The 12810-nt window shown below is 44.5% G+C and overlaps 1 protein-coding gene across 3 annotated transcripts; it reads right to left on the bottom strand.

Moving 5' to 3' along the window:
- Positions 1-209: 209 nt before the first annotated feature.
- tubgcp2 (tubulin gamma complex component 2) lies at positions 210-12508 on the bottom strand. 3 transcript variants are annotated; one of them, XM_088917264.1, is made up of 18 exons: positions 12447-12508; positions 11676-11834; positions 10399-10527; positions 10129-10302; positions 9554-9710; positions 8846-9053; positions 7603-7802; positions 7273-7462; positions 6708-6853; positions 6011-6191; positions 5155-5335; positions 4611-4783; positions 4282-4410; positions 4075-4195; positions 3441-3584; positions 2259-2387; positions 1720-1883; positions 210-1615 (listed from the first exon to the last, which is right to left on the bottom strand). In XM_088917264.1, the coding sequence occupies exons 2-18, from the start codon at positions 11823-11825 to the stop codon at positions 1540-1542; spliced, it is 2652 nt and encodes an 883-aa protein (XP_088773390.1). In that variant the 5' UTR covers positions 11826-11834; positions 12447-12508; the 3' UTR covers positions 210-1539. The 3 variants fall into 3 exon arrangements, with proteins under 3 accessions (XP_088773390.1, XP_088773391.1, XP_088773392.1); XM_088917265.1 differs by lacking the exon at positions 12447-12508 and adding an exon at positions 12379-12442; XM_088917266.1 differs by having other exon boundaries at positions 1421-1615; positions 1751-1883.
- Between the last annotated feature and the right edge of the window lie 302 nt (positions 12509-12810).

Raw genomic sequence — 12810 nt, 5'->3', positions numbered from 1 at the left:
TCTCCTGGAGGCACGCAGGGCCCGTACGTCCCGTTTGAGGAAAAGGGGTCGCCTTGGTGGGAACAGTACTGATCCGCCCTGGGGGGGTGTTCCTTATGGCAGTGAAATCTTGTACCGGCGTGAAGGATTCGTGTCCGAGCTGGTACCACTCGGGTAGCGGCAGTTCTCTGTGCTTTTTGACAAGTTTAATCCGAGCCAACTACTGTGGGGACTGAAATCTTTCGGTGTTTTATTAACAAAAAAACAAACACAAAGCTACACGCATTATACAGCATACAAATTTTAACCAAAAGTGGAACCATTCATAATCTCAGGGTGTTCACCTAGCGAGCCCTGAAGTGATGGATTATACCCAGGGCTCAAGCCCAGCTGTAGTGCTTGAAAAGAGGATGGGCTTTTCTGAGTCAGGGCGTGCCAGGAAGCACAACCATTCTTCACTGTCAGGAGCCGCCGAAGACAACCTCCAGCAAAGCATGTTTACTGTAAATTAAGGAGCCAGGTAATTTGTAAAAGATAAGGACTTGTATCAACTCCTCCCCGATACTTAAATTGATGAGGAGCACCTAAAAACTACGGGACGTACAGACCTTTTGTACTTATATACACGTTTGTACTTTATACACAAGATATACACTCATTTAGAAAAAAATGTGCCAGGGTAAAAATAATTCCGTGTAATAAGAGAAACCTTGCGACTTTGTATAACTCACATCATGTTGGTTCTGTGAAAAATCTAATACAGGATTAAGACACTGTTGATCTTATCATTATAATTTTTAACCACAAAAGGTTGTCAAGACTGTATGATATACATGTCATGCTCCAGACCATAAACATACATATGTATTGCATCAAATATAAAAAAGATTTTAAGTACATGTGGAAAAGTGAGTTTCCTGGTTTTAGCAAATCAAAGATACACAGCCGCAGAAGAAGTATTGTCTTATTAACTCAATGAGTTTCAGACATGCTTATTAAATTATGTTTGTCAATGCAGTATTTTTTTTAACACAAATATACCTTACTGAGTATTATGAGTCCAGTAAATTATTTTACCTGAGGCTGTCAATCTTGCGCCAATACTTCCATCTACACCCGCACACCCAGTTTGCACACTTTGAATAACTCCAGCTATAAAAATATTCAGAGCAGAGCTGAGTGGTGATTCTGTAAATATTAGGAACAGTTCTAAAAAGTGCTAAAACGACTATCTACAAATACACTTCTGTTATTCATCTAAAGACAGCGTTAAAACAACTGTAATACAAGAAAAATGTAACTCAGTTTTAGAGGAAGGCCTTTTTAACTGAAATGGTCAGGTTCATCTTTAACTGGCTTGGGCATCTGTATCCTAGGTGTGGAAACCTACGAAGTATTACACATATATTTAAATGGCACGGTCTTACACGAACCACTTAAGTCTCTTCTGTATTGTACGTGAAAGAGCTGTTTTTCCACTGTGAAACTCCCCGTTCGAAATGGAAGACGTCGTTTCCATCGGCACTGCTGCTTCCCCAGGTTCACACGGGCGGAGCACATCTAGGCAGCGGCCTTCTGACTCCTCTCTATGGACATGCGCTCCAGCCGCTCTGTATAGAACCCGTTGAAATCCAGCCTGCAAGACGAAACAGGCAAACGGCGTTCAGCTACACCCGCACCGCTCCCGGCCTCCGCACCTCGCTGCGTGTCTGCGCCCTCCTTTCCTCAACGGACACGCACCGGTAGATGATGTTGATCATGCTGTGCTCACAGTCGTTGGTGCTGTAAATGCTGAGCTTGTCCAGCAGGTCCAGGAGGTGGGTACTGAAGTTGTTGTCGAACTGGCTGATAGTCGCCTCAAATCCGGAAGACGACTGAAGGGCATCTGCATGTTCTGCCAAATACTGGGCAAACACAAATCCAATCAGAAAAAAAAAACACCGTCACAGCCCAAAGGGTTTTTTTTACGACACTTTTTTAAAACTTCGTTCTGCATTTTTACTCCGTTATATAGCACTTTTTTTATTGTGACGTAATATTGTCAAATTCTGACGTACAGCAATATTGGACAATTGTAATTCTGCAATGTCACGCCATTCACTATGATGAAAGTGTCCATTAACTGTAACAGATTTGAATTCTAACCCTTTTACAACTTGAATTCTATCCTTCAGTTACTCCCGGCTCAACTGTACTCTTAATCGGCTCAGATTAAAGCGTCTGACAGAATACCGCGATCCCTACAGTCACTCATTGCTCAGACGGGTCGGCTCGCCCACCTTGGAGGTCAGTCTTTTCTTCTCCGCCTCCTCCGACCGCTCGCTCTGGGATGGGGGACCGCTCATCGTCCCGTGCTCGAGCGAGAGGCGACTCATCTCGCTGTCCACCCTCATGCTCTGGGTGAACCTCTGTGAGGAAGGAGCGACAGCACAATCACCACACCGCCAAGCCTGAACTAAGTGGCCATTTGCAAAACATTAGAAGCAGACAGGGGGGGGGGGGGAGACTGAGGACATGGTGGAGGGCAAGGGGGGGATTCCATTAAAACATGTGGCATTGATAGTTATAACAAACACCTCACAAGTCTCAAAATAAAATGTAACTAATTAGGAGCAGTGTATTAGTAAGGTAGCGTCAAAGTCCTATGGTTTCCACAGCTATTCACCACCAACTAAACTCCAGCAATTCTTTACCTGTTCACTCATTAAACACTCCCAGCAATTAACAATGGACAGGGATATACAGAACTCCACCCACTTGTTCAGGTCCAGCCCACTAAAGCCCCTTCCATCTGTTCTTGGTCAGGTTCAGCCAAAAACTGCACATTTAACCACAGAGCCCCTCCCACTTCTTCAGGTCCAGCCTATTACAGAGTCACTGGCTGATATTTAGGAGGAGGCCTGTAATGCCAACAATCCAAGGAACTCACACTCATTTTTTAATCGGGACATCATAATTAAGAGAAAACCTGACCATTACAAAATTATTTATTATCCATTTACAATGGATAGGGATTTATGTCAATGGAATACGCATGTGTTGGTTTATGTCTATGGAATATGTATGTGTTAGGTTTCACTATCTCTGTTCCTAATTGTGTCCCTGGTCCTTCATCCAAACACTCTCATCTAGTGGCGTAGAAACATGAGACATTTCTGTGTCTAGTCTGTAAGGTCTCTGTGACTCCATCAATGCTTCTTGCAGCTGAAGATAAGTATCTTATTAAAATCAGCCTTTGTATTTTGTATTAATAAGCTTTATGTAGAGAGCATAAAAACAATGTGATAGTGCACTTAAAACCAAGAACTAGCATACAGAACAAACCACCCAGCATTGTTGTTGAAAGTGATACACTGGGTTCTTCCAAGAAACAGCTGGATGAGATCCTTGGATCAATTAACAACTAATTACCAAATGGCCTCCTCTAGCCCGTGACCGAGAGTTACTATGTTCCTACAGACCTGCATGCAGTTGGTGAACATGACGCACACAGACATCAGCTTGGAGAAGATCTTGAGCAGCTCAGGGTTGGTCAGCATGCAGTCCTTCAGGCAGTTATCCAGAAAGCTTGTGTGGTGGCACAGTACATCGTCAATGTTTGATGCCTGCGAGATCAATAACGTACACACCAATCAATATCAAGATCAATGATGTCTAATACACCCTTCTCTCCACAGACAGCCTGCTGTTTGTAATCTAATGATATTATCAGTTTCAGACCCACTTTCACTCCAACCCCTCCTCCCTGCCCAGTACAGAAACCTCTTTCAGCGGTATCTTTACATCAGACCTGACTTTGAGTAATGAAATGGAAACAATAGCACCCTGCAACAATCACCACGGGGCGTAAAGTGTGATCAATTTGAGAAAAAGCAGGAGTGAAAGGAGAAAGTGTGTCTTTCAGACAGAGACGTGCTTGTCACGGCTTCCAAATCACCAACATCCCGATAAAGAGGACAGAACGCTACGTATCACGAGTGTTTCCTGAAAGCTCTGGAAAAACTGTCTTCAGTATGACCTCTCCTCTAGCTCAGGCAAATTCAAGTTTTTTTTTTTCCCCCCATGACCGAACAATGCCAGGTTTGCCGTGCTTACTGATTTCAGGTTATTCTCCATGATGTGCCACGTCGGCTCCATAACTTCGAACATCATGTAATACTGGATATTCTGCACGAAATTCAGCATGCGCTGTCTCAGGGTAAAAGCTGCGGCAAACCTAGAAAGAGGAGGCCGCGTTTAAAATGAAATCCGATCTTTGAATTCCTTCTCATGCAGCAAGCTTATATTTTTGTGTAACATTACCACTTGGCAGAATGCAGTGAATACTGCTTGGCGGTCTTGTTGCTGATCCACACGTTGCACAGCAGCCTCTCCACGTGTTTGCAGTAAAACATGTGTCGGAACAGCATCTGGTATCTCGTCAAAGCCTTCCTGTGACAGGACAAAGCACACCACAGCTTAAAAGGCATCTCGGGTAGTTTGTGCTTTCTCTTCCAGTCTTTAACGCCATTAAATCTGATTACAAAATTGAATCTACAGGGTGGAACCATCACCGATTTATACAACTATGTTCTTCAGTCTAGTCAATCAACCAGGTAAAGCATGATGCCCATTAATCTCTGGGTCTTTACCTGTTAATAATGAGTGATAGTGGCCACTTGACAATATAGTCAAAAGAAAAGGCCTCCAGCCCACTCAGGGAGATTTCAGTGGGGTCTGCGTTGATGATCGCTTTCTCCTGCTTCGTCTCTATGGCTAGAACCCGCAGCAACTGAGTGATGACATCGTGTGGCATCAGGTCGATCTGCCAAGTCAAAAAAATGCGTTAAGCCTGTTAACATATTATGGACTTGAACACCGAAGCTACGCCAGAACTCTATCCAGCACAAAGAGAAAGCCGAAGAGATATGCCATGAGACACGCCCAGCGGTAGCTTCCTCCAGGCCAAACTGATCTGCCACCAGAATGCCACGCCTCTTACAGGAAGAGTAAACAGAACCATGTCACTGGCAGACAGGTAGGGAAATCTGAACTTCTGCCTCTACCACACAAGCTAAGTGGTGCCACCTTGTGGACAACTGGAGATACTGGCTGTAAAAACCCTTGCTATGCATTTGCTATGCTATACAACTGAGAAACAAATGCAAAAGAGTCTGAACTTAAACGGTTCTGCACCTTTAAGTCATCTTTGAACGGGTCTGTATTCGCAGTGCTCATCCTCAAAGCAAGCTCCAATAGAGCCTCTAGCCTGGGAGGTATGATGTCGTCAACAGGCTTCTTCAGTTCCTCCTCTGTCAGGTCCATAAAATGGACAAAGAAATCACCCTTGTCCATCAGGAAGTAGTGCTTTATTGATCTATACAAAACAAAATTAAACCAAAGGTTGTCAAAGCATGCATGCAGCATTACATCATAAATTACATTTTGATTGATAAAAATATCAAGTGGAAACCATCTTGATAGCACAACTCACTGGGCCCAGTCTTCCCTGTGGGCAAATCATAAGCCAGCTATTCACCCGATTAATTTAGTATGGAGCCTGCAGTTCTGCCCACATGGCAAGCAACCATTACTGCACCACAATGCTGAAAGGTCACAATTTGGAGATCACATATGGCATTTGCCAAAAATGAATCACAAAAGTCCAACTGTCAAATCAATGTACAATATTAACAGTGAAAGTTGATTTCGTAAAATGAATCCAGGTGATGGAACATTTCTAGACTCACAGATTAAAAATAAACTGAATGATATTTTTATGACATGCCCAAGAAAAAGGCACTACGCATTTCTCAGTCACTGAAGAGACCACTCTAATATGTCCATCCATCCATTTTTTTAAAACTGCTTCATCCAGTACCAGGTTGCTGGGGAAGCCGGAGCCTCACTTAAGTATGTGTATAAAAAATCTTTGATGACATATTCACATCTGCAATGCCTGACTTTGAAGTTACCAAGCGCGTAAGGCAGCTGTCACACAGCCGGAGAGCAGCCGTCCCTAGCGCGATGACCCTGACCCCAGCGAGAGTACCTGAGTCGCGTCACCAGCTCCTTCTCTTGCATCAGGAAGTCCAGCAGGACTTTGCTGGCGTAGTTGTAGGCCTTCTCGATCTGCTCTACGTAGGCCCGCTCCTTCAGCGTGTAGAGGACCTCCCTGGCATCGGGGCAGGTGACATCCCGGCCGCACTCCCTGACGACGTTCAGGTACTTGCCTGCGCGAGCAGCGCCACCGGGCACAGAGCGTGAGCCAAGCCAACACACGCAGCCCCGCACGTCTCTTTACGGTGTCGGGGATCACAGATCACAGCGCGGAAATGACACCGAACCGCCCACCCACCCATTTCCACTTTATCCAACACGGGGCTGCAGGGGGGCCAGAGCCTGTCCCGGCAGGCAACAGACGCCAGGCAGGATAGACCCTGGACTGGATGCCAGTCCATAGGCAGGCACACAGTCACACCAGGCCCAGTTTTCCCAGTAGCCAATTAACCTGCCAACAACACGTCAGCGGACTGTGGGAGGAAACCAGAGCCCCTGGAGGAAACCCACGCAAACACGGGGAGAACGTACAAACTCCACGCCAACAACTCCAAAGGTTGGGAATTGAACTCGGGTCCCCAGGGCTGCGAGGCAGCAATGTTACCAGCTGTGCCACCGTGCCACCTGACTCCGAACCAAGAAGTGCAAATCAGACACACTGACAATAAAACGCAAAGACCCAGACCTACCTGTACTCAGTATCTTGTCCGCCATCTTCTGGAGGAAGGATGGGATCCGGAGCTGCACTATTGTATATCGCTGATCCCAGTACTTGTCATTATAATCCTCCTGGATCTTCTCCTTCTGTAGCTCATGCTCCTCCACCATGAATTCACTAAGCACAGGAGAACCTAGTCATTACAACTTCAGTTGTTCTTCACTTTCATGAGAATGTTGTGTTCTGTCTCATAGAAGGAGAGCATCTTAAGAATTGTTTCCAGAAGATCAATCAACAATAAGGCACAAGTTACCAGATAGTCAAGTATCAGATACATTATATTTTTAGGATTTTATTTTACTCAGAATACTCATTTCAACTTGAATTAACTTCAATTAGTGGAATTAACTTTTGAAATTAGTGTAAGTGTTTTTCTTTGTAACTTTGGCAAAAAAAACAGGAGACAATACCGTAGCAAAACATAGAATTGGCTGTCAAAAAAAAAGCATCAGGCTCTGAGAAGGAGCACAGAGACACACCTATCAACATCCTTTCTTTACTGAATTCGGAACACAACAAGTCCTGCAGTCACTGACCTGTAAGGGTCCTTGATGATCCCCCTGTAGATCCACTTTTCCAGAATTTCAAAATAAGGAACACTTGCAGCCTTAGTGAGATAGAGACACAGCTCCTGGGCTTGACTGTCTCCTGTGTAGTTGAAGGTTCGGTCGTGCAGAAGGCTCAGTGTTGACCCACCCATGCAGTCTCCCTTGTCAATCGAGGTCGCTAGATAAAGAAGAGGAAGACGAAGGGAATCAAAATGGAAAACATCACAGAAACATCTTCCACACCTCCCCACACAACGGATGAAGCACCACAATACAGCTGCTGTGCTCTAAAAACGCAATTCTTTACGGGGAACGTACCAATCGAAGCCAGGATTTCCATCGTGCGCATTGTAGGTTGGATATAAAACCACAGTTTCTGCAAGGAGAGCATCCCCTGCCTCTGCAGGTGTTCCAGCTGCGTCACCAGGATCATGTACTCCTTCATCAACGTTCTCATTGCAGCCGTTAATGCGTGATTCACCTGGCCGTACTCAAAAGAAGACTTCTCCTCAATAAACCTGTGGGCCAAACCACAACACGAGCCAAGGAAGAACAATTTCAGAGAGAGCTTTGTTTTTTTTTTTCTTAAAAGACATAGACATGGCACAAAAAAGGGCCTGAACTGCTTCATGGACAACTTGTTGAATGCTCTTCTCCGCCAGGCACTTCTTTATGACTGATAAGTAACATGTCATGTCATGAATTGACCAAACTGCTTTATACCATAAGGTGTTGCGGGAAGCCGGAGCCTATCTGGCAAACAACAAGCGCAAGGCAGGGTACACCCTGGACACTGCGCCGGTCCATCGCAGGGCAAGTGTAAGCCAACCATACATGGGGACAATATAGAGGCCACGGTAAAGGCTGAGAGGGTAAATTTGGCCCGGACACCAGGATAACGCCTTACTCTTATCGAGAAATGCCCGGGGATCTTTAACGAGCACTAAGAGTCAGGACCTCGGTTTAACGTCTCATCTGAAAGATGGCGCCCACTACAGTATAGTGTCCCCGCCACTATACTGGGGCATTAGGACCCACACAGACCGCAAGGTCGGCACCCCCCGCTGGACCCACTAACACCACTTCCAGCAGCAACAATAGCTTCCCAGGAGGTCTCCCATCCAGGTACTGACCGGGCTCACACCTGCAGAGCTTCAGTGGGTAGCCAGTTGAAAGCTGCAGGGTGATATAGCTGCTGGCAATAAGTAATATGCTCACTTGAAATCAAATGAGCTGATACAGCAGTTTTTGTTATTTGCTACTATCTCTCCACTGCTGAGTGCATGTTCCTTCAAGACGTGTGCCTTTTCTCATTTTCACAGCTATTAACACATAAGACAAGGTGGCAGATGACTAGAGGAGTCTACCGGTTTATGATAAACAGGGCAACAACAGTCACAATTACTTTTATAATCCATCATTTTTAACAGATTCAAGGAAGCTGAAACAACAAACAAAGTTTGTACTCTGGTAAAACAAAATGAAAAGAATGAGACACGAGCGGTTCTTTCTATAACTTTGATGCTAGCATGAATAAAGTGACACTTTTCAACATTCTTACCGCGTAACTGTGGAATAACTGGCTGCTACTGGAAGGATCCTGTTCACCAGCTCTTTAATGGACACGTCCAGAGTAGCATCAATGCTGAAGGCGCGACTCTGCCTGCCTATGACAGGCTGGGCTGTGATGTCCCTGCCGTCCACTCCAATCAACAGATACAGCAAGTCTTCTACCAACGCTTGCTCTTGAGCAGCTAATGGCAGGGTACCTAGAGATGGGCAGTAATAATGCATTTCATCTTTCTAAAATGCACAAAAAAGGAAAAACAAACTTTTTTTTACAAATTGTAGATGTGTTTGATAAACCATTCTGTTTATCCACTCCACTTAAAATGATGTAAAAGTAAACGTTGAGCAATGCACCGTGGATAAAATTAAAACTGGGTCTCAGTATCTGGGGCGGTGCGGTGGCTCTGTGGCTAAGGATCTGCGCCTGTGGCTGGAAGATTGCGGGTTCGTATCTTGCAGCCGGCAGAGTAATCCTACTCCGTTGGGCCCCTGAGCAAGGTCCTTAACCCCAACTGCTCCAGGGGCGCCGTATAGATGGCTGACCCTGTGCTCTAACCCCAAGCCTCTCTCCCTGTCATGGAGAGTAAGCTGGGGTATGCGAAAAGACAAATTCCTAATACAAGAAATTGTATATGGCCAATAAAGTGATCTCTTTTTCTTTTGTGTAGAGAATTCCACATCGCAGCTTAGAAAGACTTACCAATAGGCACTGCTGAATCAGTCCCACTGGAGCCGGTGATAAAATCCCCAAGAAGAGCAGGCCTGTCATACACCCAGTTGGGAAACACTGGAATTGGCTGCAGGGGACTCTTCTTATTGTGTCTGTCCCTCAGCATCTTCCTCGTCACCTCGGAGGGCTACAGGAAGTCAGGACACACAAGGGTGGAGTCCCGCCTTTCTAAACGTGTTTACTTTGCTCCAGTAAACTTAAAACAGTCAAAATATAAAAATGCAAAAGGAAATCCTAACACTAAAGCTTGTGCCTTGCAAAGTTAGAGCGTTGGACACAACATTATTCTACAAAGGTTATTCCCGACTGTACAAAATGTCTCTAACCATACTCCTGGAAAGCTTAAGTGGCTCCTGCTTCTAATTCGAGGCAACATTTCAGCCAACTATTGGTTTAATAAGCCCATGTGAACACTTTCTTTCAATCACAGACTGGGGCTCTCTGTTGCCAGGGCTCTTCAATACACACAGCACTGTAACGTCTCTGACTTATTAATTACAGGAAGACAGAAGAGACTGAGGAGCCTAAAGAGGATATGAGCTTACCTGCTGTACACTGGAGCTGGCTGCCACATTCCCAAGTTTCTTCCTTAGCTCCTCCAGCTCTTGCATGGACATCTTTGTGCTGGTGGCAGGGATGCTGAAGTTTGTGTTGCTGGAGGAAGCACTGGCTGACTGCTCAGATCTCTCCTTGGCATTCTGCTGTAGACACTGCAGGGTCTAAAAAACAATTAAATACCCGCATTTACTGTAAGACTGCTACAGCCACGTCCTTCACATTAAAGTGTTTTTATTATCTGCAAGTACTTCAATTACCTCCTTATCTTCAGTCAGCTTGGACAGCAGGTAGACAAGAGGATCCACGTTCCGCACATTCCTGGATTTGAGCTCATCGTATTTCTTCAGGAAGTCTTCTGGTGTTTTAGAAAATTCTGCTATTTTTACCTGCAATGAAACATTTTCTCAGTCAACTGATAATTGGTTGGTTAAATATTTCTTTTAGAAAAAACAAGACTGATGCAAAACAATGGTATTTTGAAGAGATAGCCAGAATGGATTTAGAAAGGGAAGATAACTTACTGGAACTTGCTGAACAAGCAGTAAAGACAAAAGTTAACACAAAATTACATGACATATTTAGATTTCCAAAGTGTTCGAAAAGGTCCCTCATAAAGACTTAACTGTCAAATCAAACTAACATAATGTATGGACATGGATAGAGGTCTGATTACCAAACAGAGAACAGCACGTCATCTGAAGGGGAATGTTCTCTCAATGGGCTGATGTAAGCAGGGGTGTACCGCATGAACCTGCAATTTCCCTCACGGGATCAATAAAGTATCTATCTATCTTTAGGCCAGTTCCTATATAGGCTAATTTAGATTCTGCTATAGTTTGGAAACTAATTAGATTTCCAGAAAACGTAAAAACAGGAGAGGCGCCCCACACAGAACTTCAGCTACTGAACTACAAAGACACACGGATGAAATCAAGGACCAGGAATCACTTTGCACATGAAGTTTATGTCAATGGTGCAATCTGAGGACCACAGAGGAAGCAGGAACACACAGTACACATATCATATTACTGTGGGTGACTGTGACCTGCAAGAACATATAGATATGAAAGAGACGCACGTGTTTAAATAGAATTTTCTTTATTGGCTGTGGGGAAGTAATGAAAAAGCACATAAAATACTTGCTACAGCAAACACTGTTCAGCTTTAATTAAGGGACAAGGACCAAAAGGGAATCTGTTTAGCATTAAAACATGCTTTAAATGAAGAGTGGTGGTTGAGGATCAAACTGCTCTCCTTCAAGAAATGGCTGGATGAAATGTTAGGTTCAGCTGATAAACTACAAGCACGAAGCTTGACAATGAGAAAACGAGTAAGAAAAACATCTTGCTTTGCACCTGGTCTCCCTTTCATTCGAAGGAACGTGGGTTAGAAAACATAAAAAGTCTTTGTATGTGAAGAGAACGGTGGCAGTCTTAAATCCAGAACTTTAGGCGTCGGTAGGACAGAGTGAAGACACCGAAACATGTGACAGGAGTCTCCTCCACAGTGGCCGATATTACCCCCGGACCCCCACCTTGGCGCTGTGTGCGGACACGGTTGTTGTGACGTAGGGAGTTCTGTTCTTCTGCAGCAGGTCGATGTACACCTCGGCTCCATCTCCTCCGCGGACATGCAGCAAGCTGAGCAGCTCGTTCACATCGTGGTGAATCCGGAACTCGCTCATGGCTACCCTCTAGAAGGAGAGAGGGAGACTTCCGAATAGCCATGCTTTACAATAATAAGGAAATGAAAACGTATAAAAGGTCTAGTGGCTTTTTAATAGATGGAAAGGGCGTATAAAGGGATTTTTTTGACAGTACAGTTTTGATGCACACTAGACGTGGTTGTCACTTTGATCACTCTGAAATGTACCAAGAGCATAATTTACACTACTTTGAGGAGAATCATACGAAGTTACTAGAGCTGAACGGGTACGGATACGGCAGTACTGTACAAGCATCCTGCTTGCGAATTAATTCTCCAACAGTGGGCAAATACACAGATGATGCATGTACACTAGTAACAGAATTTGTCAGTAACCCACCTCTAGGACACTGTAGATCGTTAAAAGAAATTTGTACTTATTTGTTGTCTCGGTCCATCGATGTTTATACTGTATTCGACCACAAACTAGACCGATAGCATCTAGAGTGACTTACACACAAAAAGCAAAGATGCTGAGAACACCAGCACATCGGATACACAAATAAACCAGTAATTAAAAAAATCGTCTTTACCTTCGGTTAATGACCAGCATACTATAATACAAATACGAGTAATAAATGTGTCGGCCAAATGGACTTACCGCCCCTTAGCAGCGCGAAACACAAACACAGCACTTCGCTCCGCCCTGAAGAAGCTTCCGCCACTGCAGGGAAACAGTGTCTCACCAAAGAGGTTCCTCCCCGAGACCCTCCAGTCCACAGCCTCGAGGCTGTAAGGAGCAAACCGTAAGAACACTTGACTTTCACAGTCAATGGCTGCTCCTCTTTTCATGTAAAAATGGTTTTGGATACACATTAAATGTGTATTTCTGCATGTGTTCCCAACGTAATCATTTAATGTTTTTTTTTGTTATGCAATAACTGAAACTGCTGAAACGTTATATACTCTTCCAAGGTTGCTGTAAAAGTGCAATTGCCTTCCAGATGTCGCAGATAAATTGAGAT

Source organism: Atractosteus spatula, chromosome 5 (assembly GCF_055471065.1).
Source record: "Atractosteus spatula isolate fAtrSpa1 chromosome 5, fAtrSpa1.hap1, whole genome shotgun sequence".
In the NCBI taxonomy this organism is placed as follows: domain Eukaryota; kingdom Metazoa; phylum Chordata; class Actinopteri; order Semionotiformes; family Lepisosteidae; genus Atractosteus; species Atractosteus spatula.
This window is presented reverse-complemented; position numbering and strand designations above follow the sequence as displayed.